Genomic DNA, 23,703 nt, shown 5'->3' with positions numbered 1-23,703 from the left:
TCTGACTTGTGCCAACCACACTTTTCACCTGGGATGGTGTTCATTCTAGAGCCTGGCAGATCAAAAATGTTGAAGTAGCCAGGTGATTCTCAATGATTCCTACACCCTTTGTAGTATTATCCTTCATTGTAACTAAAATTTAACTGACATAATGACATGTCAGATCCTAGTTTCCCAAGGTTGGAATATATTAGAAATTATGGCTTCACGCTTTCCCTCCCTATTTCTCTCAAAGGCAGCTACATACTAATAAGTTTTTACTTGCTTTTGGTTTTGGGGCCAACCCACTGACACTCAGGGGTTACTCCTGACTCTGAGCTCAGAAATTACTTCTCAAGGGACCATATGGGATACCAGGGATTGAACCAGGGTCAGCCTCATGTAAGACAAATCCCCTATCCACTGTGCTATCATTCCAACCTCTTCGTGTTTGTTTTTTTTTTACTAGTGATTTATTTCCAATTTTTATTATTTATTCTTTTGTTGTTTATTAGGGGCTGTCATTTTTATAACTGAAACCCAACTACAATTTATAATCTTGATTCTTAAATAAAGATATTGATGGAAAAAACCTGTTAAATTTGGTTATTAAAATCTTTACCTAAGGGGGCCAGGAAGGTGGCGCTAGAGGTAAGGTGTCTGCCTTGCAAGTGATAGCCAAGGAAGGACCGCGGTTCGATCCCCCGGCATCCCATATGGTCCCCCCAAGCCAGGGGCGATTTCTGAGCACATAGCCAGGAGTAACCCCTGAGCGCCAAACGGGTGTGGCCCAAAAACCAAAAAAAAAAAAAAATCTTTACCTAAAAAAAATCTCCCTACAGGGGACATTGTCAAAAACAAATATCAACAATATCGACAATTATTTTACATATGCAGATTTTCTTTGGTGATGAGTAGAAATTGGGGAAACAATAAACTAACAAAAATTTAGAAGGAAAATCTGGCAAATGATATTTGTGTTTTTATGTGCATTGCAGCACTATTCACAATAGTTTAAATCTGGAAACAATGCAAGGATAAAGAAACTGTGATATTTATATACAGAATGGATTACTACTCAACAATAAAGATTAAACCCTAAAAAATAAAAAGTAATTTTTTATTTTAACACTATGGTTACTGGGTTTTTCATAGCACATAGGGCCTGAAAGATAGCACAGCTGACCTGGGATAGACCCAGGTTCAATCCCTGGCATCCCATATGATCCTCTGAGCCTTCCAGGAGTGATTTCTGAGTGCAGAGAAAGGAGTAACCCCTGAGCACTGTCGAATGTGGCCTAAAAACAAAATTGAGTTACAGTCATACAGTGTACAGAATTCCCCAGTTCACATTTCCCACCACCAATATCCCTAGTTTCCCTCCCACCCTTTGTGTTTTATTAACACCTGGCAGCCCTCCTGGATCAGTTCTTAGGGATCACTCTTGGGCATACTCAGGGGACCATATGAAGTGCCAAGGATAGAATCCATGTTGATTGCATGCAAGGCAAGGCAAGCTCCCTTTCCCTGTACTACCCATGTACCCTGTACTTTCCTCCAACCTATTCATCTACCAGATGATTGCAACCCTGATAGCATGCATGCAAATTTAAAAAAATTCTGAGTCAAACTACCCTGACCCTCACAAACCATGTAAGATAATATGTACTTGACTTAAAATGCAGGGCAATTTGTTTTTTGTTTTTATTATAATGCAGGGCAATTTGATACATAAAAATAAATACCAACTACCTAAACTCTGGAAAAATTCACACTATGCAGGAAACACCAATTTAGTGCCTCATCTACTGTTTGTTGTTGTTTGTTTGTTTGTTTTGCAGCAATTGGGATCAAGGTGATGAGTATCTCTACCAGAAATTCCAGAATTACTCACTTCTATCATCTACATATCACCTTGGAGGGTCAAAGTGGAACTCAAGGGGATCCTAATCGAAAATAAACTCATATTTTCTAGTTTGAGGCTTTCCAGAAGTTTGAGGCCAATATATCTTCCATAAACAGCATGGCTGTCAATTATGGTGAAAGGTCTTTATGCACAAAATCACATTCCTTAAACTGAAATTAATATTTCCCATGGCTGAACTCCTATCAGTCTTTGCTTCATATTCTATTTGTTCTGTTTATCATTCTCCAATAGCTGCCAAGTTATTGATGGAGGAGATATCTTTCATTTTAATCTTTATATCACTTCAAATTTTGCCTCCCCTACTAAGTGTAGCAGTTCAATAGTAGCTCCTTGACTTGAATTCCAAGAAACTTGGTGCACAAACTCCTAGCACATTAGTCATTCTTTTCTGGGTCATAACATTTTTGAGGAGGGTTTGGCCCACATCTGGCAAGCACTTCAATGTCCTGTGCTATCGTTCCCACACCTTAGAATATATATCTTGGGTCCGAAGAGATACACAGCAGTAGGGTGTTTGCCTTGCATGTGGCCGACCCAAGAGGGACCTGGTTCAAGTCCCAGTATCCCATATGGTCCCCCAGCCTGCCAGGGTGATTTCTGAATGCAGACCCAGGAGTAACCCCTGAGCACCACTGGATGAGGCCCCAAAACCAATCAATCAATAAATAAAGTTTTAAAAAGAATATATATATTTTGGCTCAAATTCTCATTCTCCCCCAAAATTTCTTTTGATCCAAATGCAGTTTGGAACCATTTGTTCTCAGTGCAAGTTTGGCTTATCTCCCTGTTTTCCAATTGCCTCTAAGGTCAAGGATTAGTCTTAAATCTTAACTCATTGCAAGTTGAGTATGACCCAGTAAGTAGTAAATGTCTCCAAAGCTCATTTCTCCTAGAGCCTTAGTGGAAGTAAAAAAAATTGTTTATACTTTTTGTGGGAGCAAATCCAGCTGTTTTCAGCACTTTCTCCTGGCTCTGTGCTATGGGATCATTCCTGGCAGTGCTCAGGGGACCATATGAAGTTCTGCGGATCAAATCAGAGTCAGCTGCATGCAAAGTAAATGCCTGAACCCCTGTACTATGTTTCCAGGCTAAGAAGTTAAGAATCTTAAGGCAGGTGAGACATCTGCCATTTTGCCCAGGTTTGATTCTTCCTCTTCCCAGCACAGCACAGACAAAACCTCAGTTTTGAGGTTTTGTTTTTAGAGGCTGCTGGCAAAACAAAATGATACAGTGTGAGCAAGAAAGGGAATGGACTTGAGAATAGGTTGAAAGCAGTGGGGAGTTGAATTTGGAGAAGAGCAAACTTGGAGTGGTAAATAGAAGTAGAGATGGCAGCTATAATCAAAGACGTGAAATGTCTGTCATGAAAAGGACAAATTAGGCTTATTCTGGGCGGTTGCCAGGTTATAACTAGCAGCAACAAGAGAAAGCTACAGAAAAGCTACAAAATAAATCACAGCTAAGTATTTACTAAGCAAGGACTACATTCAGGCGCTATTTGTCTCCTGTTCAGAAAGAGGGCATCTCAAGTCCTTGAAACCTAGGAAACTCGGCCCAGTCAGCAGGCTGATCATGTGCTGAGCATATCAGGGCTGAGTGTAGGCTCAGTGATTGCAGCACTCAGGATCATAACCACTGCATTATTGCACTCTCTGGGATGGCTGCTCTGCCCAGGATTCAGAGTTGATTAGAAGCCACTCGACATGTAGTGCACTTTAACTCCATGCAAGGTTATGTGTCTATGTTGGTGTGTGCAAGAGACAGACATTGAACACTTGACTTTCTGCAATGGTGAGCTCTGTCTGAAAAGTTTCTTTTTGTTGTTGTTGTTTTTTTGGGGGGTCACACCCGGCAGTGCTCAGGGGTTCTTCTTGGCTCTACGCTCAGAAATCGTTCCTGGCAGGCTCGGGGGACCATATCAGATGCTGAGATTCGAACCACCATCCTTCTGCATGCAAGGCAAACGCACTACCTCCATGCTATCTCTCCGGCCCTGTCTGAAAAGTTTTATGTGGAAGCATTTGACTCCTTTCCCTGGATGGGAAGTTGGAGGTGGGGGGAGAGCTCTTTTTTCCCTGGCCCCAGCCCCATGAGACTCTCCAATTCCAGATGGGAGGCAGCAATCTGGAGACTAAATGGAATGATGCAGCTCACTAACTCACTGGAAGGTTTTCTCTCCATTTGTAATCAGAAAGCGGTAGTGCTGAAACTAGACTCTGTTCACATTTTTTTTCCTGAACAGCAGCTACCAGGAAGGTGCAGCCACTGATGAGAGCCAAGCCCCATGTCAGAACAAGTAAAACTCTTCCACTTCAGCAAGAGCAAGGGCCACCTGTGACAACACCACCTATTATTTCTCTGATTTGCTGCATGGGGTTGTGCTCCTTCTCAGCCTTAAAGGTTATTCTGTGAATTCCAATGAGCTGCATGCCAACTCTCTCATTCGCTGCCAGCCTTCCTTTTTCTTCCCAGTAACAGACTGATTTGCTTATTCACTGGAACATGAGCAGGAGGGAAGATGGCAGGGTTTTTGTCACCTGCATTAAATAAATTTGGAGAGGGAGAAGACATCTGACTATGATCAAGGTTTACTCCTGACTCAGTGTTTAGGGATTACTCCTGGCTGGGCTTGGAATCCCATATAGGATGCCAGAGATTGAACGTAATTAGGGTTTGTGCAAGGCAAATGCCTTACCCACTGTACTGTTTCTCCAATTCTGTCGTTGTATGATTATTTATGAAATTCTTTTTTAGAAATAGCTCATCATGAGCATAAGTTTTTCCACACTTGAACACAGGGAAAGCCCCTTCTCTCAGAACTGAAAAACTGTCTTCTGAATAGTAAATTATTGGCTTGTTCATTTGATTGATTGCATTCTCATGTTGACTATTTGAGTCACTATTGATGTGTGTAACATGAGTTTGATACTTAGGGCTCTGACAATCCTCTCTATACAAGATGAGAAATTATGTCTGGCAAGCAAGACACAGAGGTAGGACTATTTGTCACTTGATTGACAACCAGCTGATGACCAACAGATGTTGGATCTACGAGACATTGATTTTAGTTCCTTGGGAGCTCCAACTGGATCTTGTTTCTAGTCATGTGAAGTTGCTGCTGAAATATGCCCTGTTCCTTCCCACCAGAAAAAGGAACCCTCACTGTCTGGAAAATATCTTCTTTTAAAATACTCAACTGCTTTCCTTTCTTGTGTTTAAGTTGCTTTTACTTTAAAACACTACTTTTCATGGGTAAACATCTCTATGTTTTAACTTTCTTCAGAATTAGTGACCTAATGATAAGCCTGGAGCTATTGCTGAGGAAGAAATGAGCACTGGCACTGGGCTCCTAAGTCATTTCAAAGGAAACTCAGTACCAAGATAACATGATAGTGAGACCGGCTGTAGTCTTTCTAGAGGTAAAGTCTAGACACAAATTTATCAACAAGGAGCCACTCCTCCCTCCAGAATATTCCGAGGGGACTATAGGTAAAAATCACATGCCACAGAATGAGACAAGGGGATAACTGGTAGAATATGAGGGGTCACATGAAGGAAACAATATTGGAAGGGAGGGAGTTGAAAAAAGATTGAGAGACAGTGGTTTAGACGAGTGTTCTTCAACCACCAATTTGCAGAGTGGTGTTGGTTGCAAGTTTAGAAAGGCTGAAACCACTGGTCTAAAAAAACACCAAAAGGTTCAGGCCTGATCTAGGATACAATCAAATTCTTGTAGCTGCAAATAAAATCACTTGAGTGTGATAGGAGCATTCCTGAAAATGCTGTCCCTGCCTGCCACAAAAAGGAATCAAAACGTCAGGCAGAGGAGGAACACCACACTTGGTACTTCACATTTCCATCAGAATATGGCTCTATGGAAGGTTGACAGATTTTGGTGAAACCATATGTTTCATTGCTATACATCATTGTTCTGAAATAAGATGGATTTATGATCATAAGATTCTATAGCAAAAAAGTAAAAATCTAGTGGAACAAGAGAGATAGCTCAGGTGCTTGCCTTGCATGAGATCTACTCTGATCTACTCACACAAGCCCTGGCACCCACATATGATCCCCCTAGGAAGCACTACCAGGAGTGACTCTGGAGTTTACAGATTATCCTGTAAACACAGTCAGGTATGGTCCACCCCAACCTCAAACCCCCAAACTTAGAACTATAAGATCTTAGGCAAAAGCTATGCTTAGAAAAATGGCCAAAAGCAACACATTTGAGAACTGGTCTACAGAACTGAGTTTACTATAGCCTAAGGCAGGATGACAGGAGGGGATAATGGTGGAGGGAAGTAGACACGCTGGTGAAGGACATATTTTTGGAACATGTATGCACGAAACCTATCATGGCACTATTGTAAATCACAGGGCCTGAAAAAAAATAACATACAACAACTTGAAAAGAGCACTAAAAAACTAGGCCTTGTGTTGAATTGCCTCCCCTATAGCACGTAAAATGTCTGATATGTAATACTGAACACCTGTTCATATTTCCTAAGGTCCCTCGGGGGTTCATAGTCACAACTGTAAAGGGTTTTAAGGTCTTTGGAATTCTCAGTTTAAATGTTAAAAGTTGTTTTAACCATGCAATTATATACTGTGCCATTTCAATAATGGGTGTGTATATGGAATTGCCTCATTTTCCAAACTTTGTTGAGCCTGTTCTTGTTTGAATATCACAAATTACTCCCTAGGAAATTGTTCTTTGGCTCGTTAAGGGGGGGGTTTGAATGAATATCGAAGATCAGTAAGTAAAGGAGACCATAAATTAATTCAGTGCACAAGTCAATTCACAGCCTACCTCATTAGCCAGCCCAAGTGAATTTGGCCAAACTGGAACTTAAAAGCAGAGAACAGAATTTGAGACTTACAGGATATAAATCTTTATGCCTTAAGGTTCTTTCATGATGGGGGGCATGGGGCCACATATGGTAATGCTCAGAATCCACTTCTGGGGATGTAGTGAACCCCCAGATCATAGTGTTGGGAATTAAACTGGTGTCAGATGCATGGAAGGCAATCTCCTTTATTTATGTATTACCTCTCCAGCACATCCCAAGAATTTTTTGGTGAAAAACACCCAGTGGTACTCAGAAGTTACTCCTGGCTCTGTAGTTAGGAATTATTCCTAGTGGTACTCGGGGGACCATAAGGGATTCTGGAGATTGAACCCAGATTGGCCACATGGAAGGAATATACCCTACCCACTGTTCTATTACTCTGTCCATAGTCTAAGGATTATTTTATTTTATTTATTTTTAGGTCACACCCGGCAGCACTCAGGGGTTACTCCTGGTTCTACACTCAGAAATTGCTCCTGGCAGGAGGCTCGGGGGACCATATGGGATGCCGGGATTCGAACCACCACCCTTCTGCATGCAAGGCAAATGCCCTACCTCCGTGTTATCTCTCCGGCCCCCTAGCCTAAGAATTTCTGATAGCTACAATCAGCTCAACAAGAAGTTTTAGCAATTACTCAGAAGTTTAGAAATCAGACCCCTCACATTTTTATTTCTTATCTTTGTTCTATTATTTAAAACATCATTTGATCCTTTCAACAAAAATTAGAAAGTTTCCTAATGCACTGCTCCTTCTGGCCCTCTTCTCTATTGTCTCTAGATATAACATACTGTCTTTTGTTCCCTTTATATCCCACAGATGAGTAGTGCAGTTAGGATAGAGAAGAGACAGCGATCGTTGGAATTGATCATTCTGGACAAGAACTGGGTGCTGAAAGAAGATAAAGTGATACACATGGTACCCCTTCATTAACAATAGTGCAAAGCACAGTTTCTAAATGGAAAAAAGGAAAGAGAGACAAAGAGATAGATGTAAAATTCCTGCCTCAGAGGCAGACAGGGGGAGGGTGAGAAGGAAATTGGAGACCCTGGTAGTGGTGAAGGGTGGTGAGCATCATAAGACTGAAATTCAATCATAAGCAATTTTGTAACCATGGTGTTTAAATAAAAAAAGAAAAAGGGAAACAGAAGCACAAATTATCTACAAAAACAAAAGAAAGAAAATAGGAAGGTAGATCAAGAGCTACAAAGCTGTACATTTAGAATGTTCTCATCCAATCAACAGTTCAGACTCTTTCAAAGTTGGTTTCTAGCAAAACACCAACTTTGGTCTTTTGCCTTGACTCACACCTCTTTGATCTTCACATTCACTCCTCTATGACTCTCATTTTCTAGCATGAGTCCTTTCCATAATATTATGTTATCTGATGCAGCCAGACTTTCGGATCAAAAACTTCGTTTCCCCCTTTGAATTTTTGTTAAGGTCAACTGAATTGTGCACTTCAAAACGTGGACACAACTCTGTATCTCTACACTCATGAGCATGCAAGTTTTTGTCATGACTACTATAAGAAATACTGCCAGTCGGTGTTCTGATACAGACATTGCCAACTGGTTGTATTCAATTAAGCACTCGGGGCTTCTTCATACAAACTGAAGTGGATAGTGAGTTGGGAATTCATATAGTGAAAACCTTACATCTAACTAAAGTTGTCAATGGCTGCTTATCAACTCATTAAAAACAGACACCACTTAGAGAATCTTCTACTTCCTTGTGGTCCTACAAAATGATTTTATTTTCAAGACAGCATATACTTTGCAAGACGTCTAGCTACCCACAGAAAGGACAAAGGAAGCATCCATTACCTTGTAAACTGTTAAAAATGGCAAAAAGGTATAAGAAAAAGTTTCTCACGGGTCCCCAGGCAAAGAACGCAAATCCCCAGGTGAGACCAAGGAGGAATGTCAAGCTCATGATGCCTTTGAAGTCATGAAGGATCATCTTCTGTCTCATCCTGTGGCTTTGGGCTTTTATGGAATTCAGCTGAGCAAGAACAGTGCAGAACATGGAGATGTTTGTGAGAAATATGAGGCAAAAATAAGCCACAACTGAGAGGTAAAATGTGGAATTGTCCTTAATCCAACAACTGTAAGAGACAAAGAAGACAATTGTGAGGTAAAGAAACAAGTTCTTTGGTTGGAGCAAGATTCTGAAGATCATCAATTCAGTTTCACTCCTAGAATGATAAGGACTTCACAGATTTCACTCACACTCATTGTAAGTAGAGCTGGGATTTTCTGATCCCTAAGTCAGTGTTTTCTTCACCAGTGAGTCAAAAATCCTATGATCTCCTTCTCTACTATATATTCAGAAATCTCTTCGTCCAATTCCTGGGAGACTAAATTCTTCCTCAACAGCAAGAAATCAAAGCCTCTATCTCCCACCCCACCATTTTACACCTGAATTTTTATTGGCAGGCTGAGTTATGCTTGTTGTGATAAATATCACAATAACAGGATGTGAGCCAATGATGGGATTTTACAAACGTTATAGCAAACAATGATAAGATGATACACGTTAAGGAAAATGCAACAGAAAGCCCTATTTTCAGTGCATCAAAGGTGGTGTATATTCTAAATTTCCCACTACAGCTACAGGTTTTGACTACAAAAGTCAACAATGGTCTCTGGACTTTGAATTCTAGAGCTTTTGTTAAAACATATGATGATTCAAGTTATATGGTTTTGTTTGAAGAAGAGAAAATTAATAAACTGGGGTAAAAGTCTAATATGCTGAAAATGGGCGGAATCCTTCTAGAGGCTCTCATCATGCACCAAGACCAAGACTACTAAGTAGTAAGCTAGGTACAGAGGGGACCACATATTCTAGCAGCCCTGGGGGTGAGGGAGGAGGGTATGGGAGGTAGAACAAAAACGGAGGTGTAGGGAGGACAAATCGGTGATGGGAATCCCCCTGATTTTATGTAAATATGTACCTAAAATATTATTGTCAACAATATGTAAGCCACTATGATCAAAATAAAAATTATCTTAAAAAGTTAAAAAATTAAAAAAATTAAAAAATTAGAACAAAAGAACTGAGTTTTAAAAGATATGAATTGGGTCAATATCAGAAATTATATTTAACCTTTGTCCTCACCCTTTCAGTTTTTATACGGCTTTCATTGCAATGGATTGAGCACATCATGTACTTTCAAGGTTTTATATTTCCATTTGTTTTGTGATGTCTACAGAGAATGCCGTTTTAAACTTTTGTATCCTATGAAAATATCACTAATCAATCATTCAAAGTACAGTTTAGGTTGCAATTATTTCATAAAGTCTTTCTCTGACTATTTAATCAAATTGATTTTTTCTGTCTTTATTTGCTGCTCTTACCACTTGTATTATGCGCTTATCTAGTCTAACTTCAATTATGAAGTATAATTCATTGTTGAGATCATTGCTTATAATTTATGATTCAAGGTCACACTCAAAATAAATGTTTTTTAAGGAAAAAAGATATATGATGATTCATTTGAACATATTACCTCTGATTTGGTGTTGTAAGGTTTGGGCTATTCCAGCAGTACTCGGGATTTACACCTTGCTCTGTGATCAGGGCACCATATGAGGTGCTGAGGATCAAACTGGGGTTGATGACATGCAAAAAAAATGGCTTAATACCTTTTTCTATTTCCCCATATTTTGCCTCTTTTTTTTTTTAAATATAGACGAACTTCACTAATTTAACTGAATATCAGTGGAACCTGAGACCTCTAGAATAAGAAACTGCTATTGTTCATCTTCTTAGGGAAGCTTTTATGTTTGCTTGTGTGTTTGAGAAGATTAGGAAAATCATTTAATTTCCCTAGTACAGTGTGATAGTTAGGGGTCACTCGATATTTTTTTTCTTTTTTTCAGGGGAGAGCATGAACGCAGTCCCCCACTACCACAAATTATGCAGTCGAGTTTCCCACATTTGGGGAAATCGCAGGGGTCAGCACATCCAGAGTGCAATGGATAAGCCTCGTCCTGGGGAAACCACCTTTGTGATCATGGTATCTCCCCTGCCAGGTAAGTATTGGTCACTCGATATTATAATCAGTCTTAAAGGAGGATATGGAAACTTCTTTTTAAAAAGAAAATAGAAACAGCATTTTGGGGCCAGGAAGAGAATACAGAGGTTAGGGTGCTTGCCTTGGATGCAATGGACTCAGGTTCACCCCCAGCACCATATATAGCACAAGGAGTGATCTCTGAGCAGAGCCAGGAGTAAACCTTAAACACAGCTGGGTATATTCCTTACTCCTTCACCCCCCCACAAGAAAGAGACAACATCTGTGTTGGGACAGAAAACCATCTCAAGACATACAGATAAATAACAAACCAATCATCTGCCAGATGGGTGACAATATATAAGATAATCTCTATACTAATTTGCTTATTAATGATTAAAGTTGCAACAAGTTAGAAAAAAATGAGTATCTATGGGTGGGGGAGTGGGTGTTATCTTTCATCCTCCTTCTACCCTTAGGTGCATTTGAATTTTGTGCTATGTGTATGTATGACTGCCTCAAAATATTAAAAACTCTTCGAACACTGCTTCTTGCTAACCAGTTCACATATGAAAGGGCTCTTGGAGGCAGAGGGATTAGAGTCATTATTTTTTGGTTTTTCTTTTGCTTTTGATCTCTGAAGAAGAATCACCATTAAGTAGACACTAGGGTTCCTTTAAATCAGGCAAGGAGGGAGAAGGGAGGAGGCGATGAGAAGGAAGGAAAGAAAAAAGAGAGAAAGAAAAGATAGTAAGATATTTTAATTAGAAGGCATCTGCTAGAAAGGGCCAAAATAAAGTTGACCCTCTGGAAACTGTCATCTCAATATGAAAGGCAAAGGAGTCTTAGGGGCAAGACCTCTTACATTTGATTCCAGTCCAGTGAGAGAGGAAATCTATAATGAAAAAAATCGAGGGGATATGATAAACAGAACAAATACGGGTAAGTAAAAAACAATCAGCAAGATGAATGAGCGTGTGCAGCCTACAAAACTGCACGGCAACTGCCGCCAAGCCTATAAAGGAAGATTCTGGTAAGGGGGCATTAGGAAAAGCTACTCTCTTGTGGCCACCTGAGAAAATCAAAGAGATGGCTTTATACAGAAGCCAAAGAAAAAAGAAAGAGAAAGAATAAGAGAAATAATTGGAAACTAAAGCTGGAGCCAATGTACAGAGAATGAGGTGGAGTCTTTGAGGGAGAAACAGCAGTTGCTGAAAGGCAGAAAGCATGCTACAACTTGTCTCTATTTCCTGGTGGTGTCTGCTCCATTGCCTTCCAAACGACGGGAGCTTTTTTTTTTCTCAATCTGAAAATCCTGTAGTTATTCTGCACTTACCAAGGAACAAGTCACATTTTGAGCACTTTATTTTCACGTGATCATTTTTTTTTATTTGCATGGAGCAGAGTGAGATCCTTTTTTCAGAGGAAGAAATGGAAGTCAGAAGAAAGTTAACTTGCCTAAGGCCCTGACCAGATTGGATCCAAACCATTGAGGTGTGTGTGTGTGTGTGTGTGTGTGTGTGTGATTTCCCTGTGCTTAGACCAGAAAGACTAAAGCTGAAGGCAGCCAGGAATATCCCACTGTACCCTGGCTATTCAAGAGTATCCCCTGCCCAAGAAGCAGTGATGCTGATACTTACAATGGAGTGGCTGAGCTCAGAGTTCCATACAGGTCTTTATCCACTCCAAGTATGATTGCCACTACGATCGCTGGGATCCCTAGAGTGGAGAAGCAAGCCAGAGACATCCCATGAGACAGCAGAGGAGTCAACCCCATGAAAAGGCAGTGGGAGCTAATGGATTAAAACACTAATACTGTTTAAATGAGCCACAGATGTGCAGGCATCTAAATACCATTGTTTGCAAAACGTTGGTGAAGGCTTCCAAGTTCTAGGAGTTCTCCAATCTGCAAAACTAAAAAGCATGCCAATGGTTCCCTAAACACCCACTAATTATTAAAAATAGTTCAAGTGCCAAAAATCAACTTGGCAATAGAAGTATACACGTTCACATGAAGTGTTTTCTCTCAAATAATAGGCCACCAATCTTTTGTCCCTTTCCAAACTGACCCTTAGATTCCTCTCTTTCTTTTTGTCTCTGTCAACTTGGAGCAAGTGGCCCACAATCAGTTACAGCTGACAGTGTTTTTTTTTTTTTGACAGCAGAGCTGTTTCCATACTGGTTACCAGACTGGCATTTTGACTTGATAAAAGTTAGCAAACCCATCAATTTAGCCAGACTATGATAAAGAAATCTGTTCAGTTAAAGTGGTCAAACGTGATGGGACTACGACATAGGGTTTAAACATCCTATTTCATGTATGTTTGCAAAACTTAAATGACTTTAAGTCATTAAGGTCGAGGGGCAATGATAAACAGAACAAATACGAGTAAGTAAAAAACAATGAGCAAGGTGAATGAGAGTGTGCAGCCTATGAAACTGCACGGCAACTGTCGCCAAACCTATAAAGGAAGGTTCTGGTAAGGGCACATTAGGAAAAGCTACTCTCTTGCGGCCACATGAGAGAATCAAAGAGAAGGCTTTATACAAAAGCAAAAGAAAAAAGAAAGAGAAAGAATAAGAGAAGCAATTGGAAACTAAAGCTGGAGCCAATGTACAGAGAACAAGGTGGAATCTTCGAGGCAGAAGCCCAGGACCTCACATGTATGAATATGGGCTCCACCACTGATCCATATGCACAACTTATTTATTTCACATACTGTATATTTCATGAACCAAGAGCATTGCACACAATCAGGAGCTATATAAGATACTTTATAGAGTTGGTCCACATCCCCCTAGAAAAATCCTCTGACATCTGATTCTATGTTCAACAAGACAAAACTGTCAGATATATACATCAATCACAGTGCCTAACATGATGCACATTTTTTAAATGCCTGTTGGATGGCATGCAGGACAACTCACGTTTAGAATGACAATAGGCCAGCAGCCCTCAAGCTATGTGTACCCTTTGCTCAGAAATGCCAAGAAGACCCCCTCCTGTCTATTCTTTTATGAAACCAGACACAGCTGTTTCCTTGGACAGGGATTTAAATAAAGAAGTAAAACCATTCCAACAGGTTGCTCTGGCATTAGAAAGATAGTGTTTCAAATATAAACATGCTCATATTTCTTTTCCTGAAAATTGATTGCATTTGCCTACTAATTACAGACTACTGAGCTTTCTGCAGCAGAAAGTTCTGGAATAACCTGGTAATCCCACTCATGTCTCTATTGCTGGACAGGCAAATTCTTGGACTGTGGCTGATGTGGATGTTGGTGTGGTGACTTGTTATTCTTTGTGGATTTGAGAAGACTGGAAGCCTTCCTCTCCCTTTTTCACTCATTTCCTCTCTCCTCTGGGAGGATATTGGAAGATCAATGATTTCTCCTTATCCTCGTGCACGACAATTTATCCCTACCTACCCCAATTCTGAGGCAGTTTGGGTCTTTGCATTTTGCCCTACAGAACAGCACTGGCAGAGTTAGAACCAGCTCCTCACACATGGGAAATCTCAAAAATGGCATAACAGCCTTTGTTTCGGGGTTGGAAAGGTGGCGCTAGAGGTAAGGTGTCTGCCTTGCAAGCGCTAGCGCAGGAGGGACTGCGGTTCGATCCCCTGACGTCCCATATGGTCCCCCCAAGCCAGGAGCGATTTCTGAGTGCGTAGCCAGGAGTAATCCCTGAGTGTCAAATGAGTGTGGCCCAAAAACTAAAAAACAACAACAACAACAACAACAACAACAAAAACGGCCTTTGTTCCTTCCCCCTTCATTCAGAGTTGAAGTTTTATTTTTATTTTTAGTATTTTTATTGAATCACCATGACTTACAAAGTCAGAAAGTTAATCATGGCTGAGTTTCAGGCTTACACTGTGACAATATCAATGCATTTATCAATATTAAGATCCCCTTGTGTTTGGGTGTTATTTTCTAGAGTGAACATTTGGAGGCTGGGCCCACGGTTCCAACACCTTTAGCTGCTCTTCCTTTCTGCATCACTGTGAGTACTAAACAGAAACTGAGAGCACTGCAGTTTCTTAGCTGGTGGCTCCAGCTAGGTCACTGTCTTGCTTTGGTCTAGGCTCGGGTATGTTTTTGAAAACCCCCCAAGTAAATTCCTCCTGCAGGTGCCGAGTTTCAGCTTTTTTATCCTTTCCCTGGACACCTTAGGAAGAGAATGTGGGATGAGGAGATCAATGAGCAAAGTGCCCTGTGGAGAAAATGAAGGAGAGGAGAAAGTGAAGTGACAAGGAAGCTATAAAGGTATACTGAGGGAGAAAAGCCCGGATGTAGTGGTGTTTACAACCCTGTCATCATTAGCTGGGTGTCGGTGATAGCTTTCTAGATTATTCGTAAAGCTTCTTCTAGGACATCTTAACTTCCTCCAGTGGAACAAGCTGAGGACCCTGGGCAGAAAGGGGAGTATATTGAATGACTTCTTTGGACTATATTTTGGAGAGAATCCAAAGTATTCTAAACAAGCACGCTTTGCTTTGCTTTGCTTAATATTTTCCAGTCTCTTGTCCCCATATTAGCAAAGAATATGTATTCAATGTAAGTATGTACTGCATTAACATTGCTGCTGGTGCATAACATCAGTAGTTTACATTTGAAAGTGGCTTAATTAACACAGATTAGAGCACTGGAGTTATTGTATTAACGAACTCATTAAAAGGATGAGTAGCTAACTGAGAAACTATTGTTGACTTTCTAATTTTAAAAAAATCCACTGATTTCTTACTAGTATATAATCTTATGGGATTTAGAAAGATATTTTTGTAAAGGTGGCATAAGATAAAAATATTTATATGAGAAAGGTGGGTATTTTCTAAAACACTAAAAATGGATATCGGAAAGAGTAAAGGGTTAAGCCACTTGCCTTACATGTGCTCAATCCTTGTTCCATCCCAAGCACCTGATAGGGTTTCCAAAGTATGACCAGAAGTCGCTTCTGAGCACAGAGCCAGGAATAGTCCCTGAGGTACCTCCTTGTGTGACCCCACCCTGTCTCCAAAATAAAGCTGAAAATGGAAAAGCCCTATGATCTGGCTACACCACTGTTAGATAATTTACTCAAAGGAAATAAAAACACTAATTTGAAAAGGCATTTTTACCCTGTGTTCATGGAAGTATTATTAAAATAGCCAAAACATGAAATCCATGTAAATGTTCATTGATGAATAATAAAGCTGTAGTTTAAACATTCTGTGGAATACCCTTTCATTTAAAATGATGATGTTGTGCCCTGTAGAACATGAAATGACAGTGCTAAGTTAAATAAGTCAGGAAGTGAAAGAAAATTGCCAGATGATTTGTGTACTATGTGGAATACTAATTTACTGAAACAAAAGAACTAGTAAAAAAAAAGCACCGTGCTATTAGGTTTTATAAAATTGTGATGTTTACCATGATCCCCAGTTCCAAAGGTCTGGCAGAGACAAGCGCAACGGAATGGGGCTTCTGGAAACACAATGAAAGACGCTATCCTAGGTTCCATCCCAGAATCAGTGCAAAGACCAAGACCACCAACCACAGAAGATGAATTAAAATGACACTAAGGGAACAGAACTTCTAGAATCACAAAGAAAGACTTTATCATTAGTCCCACTCCTGGACCTGTGCGGATACTGAGATCTCTAGATACAGAGGTCTTATCTCATCACCCAGGATGGAGCAGAAGTTTTCCAAACACCACGAAAGCACCACCAGTAGAGTAAATGAACCTGAACGGAGTCTATAGTTAATCCCGTGACAATATACCCCAAGGGTGGAGAAACCCCATAGCGCTTAGATCAAGTGAATTCCTTTTTAAGTGACCCCAATATTTACTGTGCCAGTGCAGGAGGGAAAAAAGGCAAAAAGCACAAAACATTTTTTATCTTTTATATATTATTTTTTTCTTCATTTATAATTATTATTATTATTTTTATTTACCTATCTACTTTTTGTCGATTTCTTTGTTTTGGTGTGGTTATTGAAGTTGTTGTCCCCATTTATATTTATATTTTTTATTCTTTTTTTTCTTTTTTTAGGTGCTCCACCATGTTTTTTAACTCAAGACCATGGCTTTTTTTGTGGTGCCTATCATTATCACTGGAGTGCTCACTGGATATTAGACAATTCCTTTTGTACTGTTGGGGTGTTTCACCTTATTTTTCTCCTTCATCTCTCAAACCGACGATGAGAGCCTCTAGAAGGATTCCACCCATTTTCAGCATATTAGACTTTTACCCCAGTTTACTACTATTCTCTTCTTCAAATAAAACCACATAACTTGAACTATGTAGTCCTTCCTCCCAGTTAGAGGGGGAAATAAGGGAGGCACCAAGACCAAGACTTCTAAGTAGTAAGCTAGGTACAGAGGGGACCACATATTCTCGAAGCCCCGGGGATGAGGGAGGAGGATATGGGAGGTAGGATGAACACGGAGGGGTAGGGAGAACAAATCGGTGATGGAAACCCCCCTGATTTTATGTAAATATGTACCCATAATATTATTGTCAACAATATGTAAACCACTATGATCAAAATAAAAATTATATTAAAAATTGTGATGTTTGTTAAAGAAAGGCAGGTGGAAGAAATGATGGCACTGAACATTGGAACTAGTTGTGGTGAGGTTTATACACAAATACAGGGGTGAAGTTAAGTTCCTAAAATTGGAAACTAATAATGACTAGATATTAAAAAAATATATCTCTATTTAGTATGTATTCCAGATTCTACAAGTAAATGAGGGGATGAGGAAAGGAAGAGGTAAACTATGGGTGACACAGCAGGTGGGGAAGAGTCTTGAGTACTCTGGTGGTGGTGATGGTACAGTCACGTTGTTTCATCAAAACCAGAAAAATTAGCTCTATTGCAACCATGTTACCTAAACTCCAATAAGGGGAGTATATATGTGCATATTTGTTTATATATATGTATGTATATATATCTGATGTGTTTAGTATATTTTCTGAATCCTAAACCTCTTTTTAACTAAGCAAGTGAAAGTATGAGTTCAAATCTCAGAATAATAAATCCACGAAAGAACATGTCCCATCAAATATATCCCTACTGTGTTCCTTTCCTCCTAGCTGCCTCCATAGATAATGGGGACATGCATGTATTAAGTATGCTTTATCGGGCCCGGAGAGATAGCACAGCGGTGTTTGCCTTGCAAGCAGCCGATCCAGGACCAAAGGTGGTTGGTTCGAATCCCGGTGTCCCATATGGTCTCCCGTGCCTTCCAGGAGCTATTTCTGAGCAGACAGCCAGGAGTAACCCCTGAGCACCGCTGGGTGTGACCCCAAAACCAAAAAAAAATGTATGCTTTATCTTTTCACGCATTGCAATATGTTCCCTATTCATTCATATATCATCAAAGTTAAAACCAAGGGTTGGGAGATAATTCAGAAATTAGGATTTATGTCTAACACATCGCTCCCCAAGTATTATTGTGCATATTACTAGAGGCCTCCAAACACATCCTAGTGTGGCCTTGGAGGCCTCTGGTGTTATAGGGCCTAAGCAGCATGGCATCCTCAGGCCTTGGCATTGATGCTCCAACCCAGTTGGCTGAGAATCTTCAGTGGGCTCCTCAGACTTTCTGAGAATTACTTGGGAGGCCCCCAGAAAACAAAAACCTTCAAACCCTGGAGTCATACTTCTTGGTTCACTTATCAGTTCTGGTCTTTAACAAGCGCACACATTTGGATGAACTAACAAAATCTCTCTGTAACAGAGCCCTCACATATTAATGGGAATAATAATGGAGGCGTTCCCAGAGATAGTGTGAATAATCAATGAATACAGAAAGCACTTTGAGGGGCCAGAGTGATAGCACAGATTTAAAGAGTTTTCCTTGCATGCTGTCAATCTAGGACTGACCTCATTTTGATCCCCCGGCATCCCATATGATCCACCGAGCCAAGAACAATTTCTGAGCCCACAGCCAGGAGTAACTCCTGAGCATCACAGGGTGTGCCCAAAAAGAAAAAAAAATACAGAACAAAAACAAACCAAAACCCACTTTGAGCAGAGTCTTCACATGTGAATGCTGCTGAGTGTGGGCTTCTGGGAAGTATTTGTTAGGACTAAGTTCTGGACAGAGAGAGGTAAAACCTAAAATGTTTACTAACATAGATTCAGCACTGAATGTGGTATGCAAACAGGTGTTCAATAAATATCATTATACCTCATAAAGATTAAAATTGTGTGGTTGTTGCAGTGCCAGGAATTAACCCAGGGCCACATACATTCTAGGCACGGGTGTATACAGTATACATCCCACTGAACAGCATCTGCACCCCGTAGAAGTTGGATTTACAGACTCACAGAGGTACCAAATAACAGGAGCCAAATACCAGGAAGGCAATGTTAATTTCTTACCTATGACACTAACAAAATGTGGTCAAGAATTATTTACCAGATAGTGCTAACAGGCTTAACACCGAGACCTCAAAGACAAGGGCAGATATACTTACCCCAACCAACTAGGCAAAATTTAAGGATGTAATTTGGAATGTATATGTTGAAGACTTTGACAAGAGCAAAATACATGTGTACAGCCTCCAGACCCATCCAAGTTAAGGAAACCAGCAGAAAGTAATGAAGCAACACCGCAACCATGAGACAAAGTTCTGTCTTCTGGAGTGATGATGTCCAGGAATTAACCAAAAACACCAAGTTTAGCATCAGCAGCGCTGTACACAGGTTGATCAGGATTTTAGAAGGATGATCTTTTCGAAGTTTGCTAAAAGAAATGGAATGATAAGGACCCTTAAATGAAGTCTAATTAATTAAACTTCTTTTAAATTTCTAGTTAGTATTTTTATAGCCTGTTCATAAAATATTTCTATCCCAAACATCTTGAATGAAAAAACCCTACTTACAGATAGGAGCTCTGATTTTCACCAAATATTGCCACAACTTCCCTACTCATCAAAATAAAATTAGTCACATTACCTTACACATCTGAATTCTAAAACTACCCCATCCTCTGGCCAAGTATAGTCAGGGTATTTGAAATATTGCAATCACCCCTAGAGTAGGAATAGCCTCTCTCAGCTCAATAATCTCTCCTACTTTAATTTTTTTTTCTAATTCTCCTTTAGAGACTAAGAAAGATTTTCCTAAACACTGCAATTCTGTCATTTTTACTTCTGTATCATCAGGCCTGGATCTACAGGAACCACATACCAGGATGACACAGATTAGTTTAAACCATTTCTTAGATTTTAACTTAAATTTTTGCTAGTTGTTCTTATTGTAGGGGGTTACACCTGGTGATGCTTGAAGGGGATGCAGGACTATTTCAGGTGAATCTGGGGAGAAAGCATTCAGTACCAGAGATAGAACCTTGAACATGTAAGTCATATGTTTTATCACATTGAGTCTGAATCATACCCCCAACTCAGTAACTTGGAATCTTAGAAATAATGCCTTAAGTTTCACAGTGTGATGACAATTGTTCCTTCTTAAAATGGACCCGGTACTTCAAAATGAAGTCATATATACAAAACATTTCTATCAAATATCTATTGATAGAAATTGGTAATTTTCAATTTGTATCATATTTTAAATTGTGGTAAATAATAAAGTGCACAAACCTTAAGAATATAACTCTGTGAATCTTTATACATGAATATAACTGAGGGAGGAACTTCCACAGAGATGAAAAAGTAGATTATTTTCAAGATCTCAGATAGCACCTTTGTGCTTCATCCCATTCAACACCTACAACTAGAAGATGTCAGTATTCTAGTTGCTATTTCTGTAGACTTAGTTTTGTCTGTCTTAGAAATTTCATATAAATGGAACCCTACAGGGGGCCAGGGATGTAGCTCAGCAATAGAGCACGTGCTTTGCATATATGAGGCCCTGAATTTGATCCCTAGCATTGCAAAATTGAAAAATGTTATAAAGGAATCGCACAATATGTTGGTGTGCTTTCTTTTTTAATTTCTATGCTTATCTCAATTAGATTCAGAGATTATGTTGTACTGTGTAGAAATAGTTCCTTTATTTTTATTTCTAGGAAGCAATCTATTTGTGATTATTCCATGATTTATGTGCTCTAGGGATGTTTCTAATTTAAGACTCCAATGAATGGATCTGATGTGAATATTTTTGCACATATCTTTTAATAGACACATGCACTTATTTTTTTCTTGAAAGTAAAAATTATGGGTCTAGATGGAATTTTCAGGTCAGGATGGAATAGTACAAAAATCACTTTATGTTACCAAATGATTTTCCAAAGTGTTGGTGCCGTTTCGTAGTCCTATCAATAGTATATTTCACTTGATCTACAACCATGTTAACACCTCTTCTTTTTATTTTTATTTAATTAAAGAATATTCATTTGCAAAGTTATTGATAGTCAACATCAATCTGACCACCTGTGTCAACTCCCATCACCAGTGCTACAAATTCTGTCACCCCCCACCCACATTCCAAACAACTTCCCTGACCCCCTGTTTGAAACACTTTCAAAATAGATCTTATGCTTTCAGTCTTGTTGAGTCTGTGGCACTTGTTATTTTGAGTATTTTTCATTTTAGCCATCATTGAGAAACCTATCATATATCTACTGACCATTTGTGTAAGCAATAAGACTAGGCAGAGATACTCTATTTTGTGATATGCCTCTTCAAGGCTTTTCTTCACGTTTTCAATCATATTGCTTTGTTTTGGAAGTCACATCTGGCAGAGTTCATGGATAACTCTAGGCTCTGTGCTCAGGAATTATTTCTGTGGTGCTCAGAGAAACATATGCAGTGCTGGAGATCAAACTAGGGTCAGCCATGTGCAAAGTAAACACCTTCACCCCTGTACTATTTCTTCCACTCAGACTTTTGCTTATTTGTAGGAGTTTTAAAAAATCTATAATACACTAAGCAAGAGAATAAGAAGTATCTAATGATAATGAATTATTGGACTTTGACTATAGAACTAAGATTATTAAGCAGTGAGTTGGGGTGGGGTGGGAAGAGTGGAACTAGAGTGGCATCAGGACAGTGGTGGAGGGCATTTTGGCCTTTTGGTGGTGGTGGAGGTGCAGCAACTATGCATACCAAAACCATAATGTTTACATTATTATAATCATGTTACTTCAGCTATAACAAAACCAAGTAAATAAATAAATAAAATCCTTTGTACAATTCCTTTGATTTGTAATCAAATCCTTTGTCAGATTGCACTGGAAATATCTTCTCCTGGTCTGTGATGTACCTTTTTGCTATTTTAATGGTGTTCTTTGATGAAAGAAGTACATTTAATTAATTTTTTTCAGTCCACAGCCAGGGAAGCTCAGGGATTACAAAAAATAAGATTGTTTAGGGGCCAGAGCTATAACACAGTGGGTAGGGTATTTGCCTTGTATGCAGCTGACCCAGGTTCAATCCAAGGTATCCCATATAGTCCCTTGAATCTGTCAGCAGCGATTTCTGAACACAGATCCAGTAGTAACCCCTGAGCACCGCTGAGTGTGGCCCAAAAGTAAACCAACAAAAATAATGAGATTGCTCTGGGGACAGAGAGATAGAACAGAGGGAAGTACACTTGCCTTGCACATGGCTGATCCAGATACAATCCCCAGCATCCCATATAGTCTCCCAAGCCTGTCATGAGTAATTTCTGAGCACAGAGCCATGAGTAACTCCTGAGCACCGTTGGATGTGGCCCCAAACAAAAAAGAATCATTTCTGACAGACTTTGGGGGGGATCATCCATATGAGATGTCAGAGATTGAGCCAGGGTTTGCTGCATGGAATAATGCCTTATCCACTGTTCAGTCTCTCCGGCCTCCAAAGTTCTTAATTTTAACGAAGTCTAATTTATTCAAGTCCTATTTTATGGTTGTAGTTTTCGTATCATATTAGGAAAATATTTTCCTATTCCAACTTTCTTGATTTTTAAAAATTCAATTATAATATTTTCTTTAAGAGGAGTCTTTGTTTTTTTTTAACCTGTCCACTTTATAATCTCATGGATCTGACCTCTTCCTATTTTAATAAATAGGAACCTTTTTTGAAATTAACATGAAATGAACAAGGTTACAATGACAGCCTCATCCATCAAACCAAATTAAACTTACTCAGAACACGACTCTAACAACTTACTGAAAAGCTATATATGTCACCATCACAACTCCCAGGAAAATGGAGGAGATTCCACATCCACTGTATGTTATAAGTGTTAGTATGCGCTCATTCACTGTATCCACTGAAGATCTGGATAAATCCTAGAGAATGTAATATGTGGAATTTTATTTAGTCACCATTGCAAGTTTATGGCAAAACATTTCCAGTGTTCTCATACTATGTTTCTTTTTATATCCCACAGCATAGTATGAGAGTAATACCCTAAGACAATAGAAATGAGGGCCAAGAGGACTGATATATGGTAGGAAACTTGCCAGAAAGGTGAGGGAAGTTCAGTTAGGACAGAGAAATGACCACTATGACAACGATAGTTAGAAATGATCACCCTGGGAAAAAACTGGATGCTGAAATGAGGTCAATTTAGATGCATGATACCATGTCAGTAACAATATTTCAAGCCACGATGCCTAAAAAATGGAAAAAAGAGTTGGGGGGAGAGATAGAAGAATAGTGTCTGCCTTACAAGTATACTAGCAGGAAGAGTGACTAGGAGGGAAACTGAGGAACAATGGTGGTGAGATATTAACACTAGTGAAGGAGGGGATGGATGTTTGAACATTGTAGGACTGAAACTCAACTATCAACAACTTTTTAACTCTACATTTCACCATGATTCAATTTAATAAATAAAATCTCCTCCAGTGCTCACTTACAGGAATTTCTCAGGATCTTATGGTATTTCCACCACAATTCTAGAACCAGAACACACGAATATATATATGACTTAAAAAGTTAGTTTTTGATGGTATTGTTAAATATGCTTAATGAAGCTT

The 23,703-nt window shown here is 39.5% G+C and overlaps 1 protein-coding gene and 1 non-coding gene across 2 annotated transcripts in view; both read right to left on the bottom strand.

Annotated features, from left to right (window-relative positions):
* Positions 1-23,703, bottom strand: part of ADGRG4 (adhesion G protein-coupled receptor G4) — a 128,105-nt gene that overhangs the window by 4,073 nt on the left and 100,329 nt on the right. The window contains 4 exon segments of the mRNA XM_049766940.1: positions 8,584-8,864; positions 12,416-12,494; positions 19,250-19,518; positions 22,889-23,010. Of these exon segments, the coding sequence (XP_049622897.1) occupies positions 8,584-8,864; positions 12,416-12,494; positions 19,250-19,518; positions 22,889-23,010 (751 nt within the window).
* On the bottom strand, positions 10,639-10,802 carry LOC125999597 (U1 spliceosomal RNA). Its single transcript, XR_007492122.1, has one exon. It is a non-coding gene; the product is annotated as a U1 spliceosomal RNA (small nuclear RNA).

Source organism: Suncus etruscus, chromosome X, assembly GCF_024139225.1.
Source record: "Suncus etruscus isolate mSunEtr1 chromosome X, mSunEtr1.pri.cur, whole genome shotgun sequence".
In the NCBI taxonomy this organism is placed as follows: Eukaryota; Metazoa; Chordata; class Mammalia; order Eulipotyphla; family Soricidae; genus Suncus; species Suncus etruscus.
This window is presented reverse-complemented; position numbering and strand designations above follow the sequence as displayed.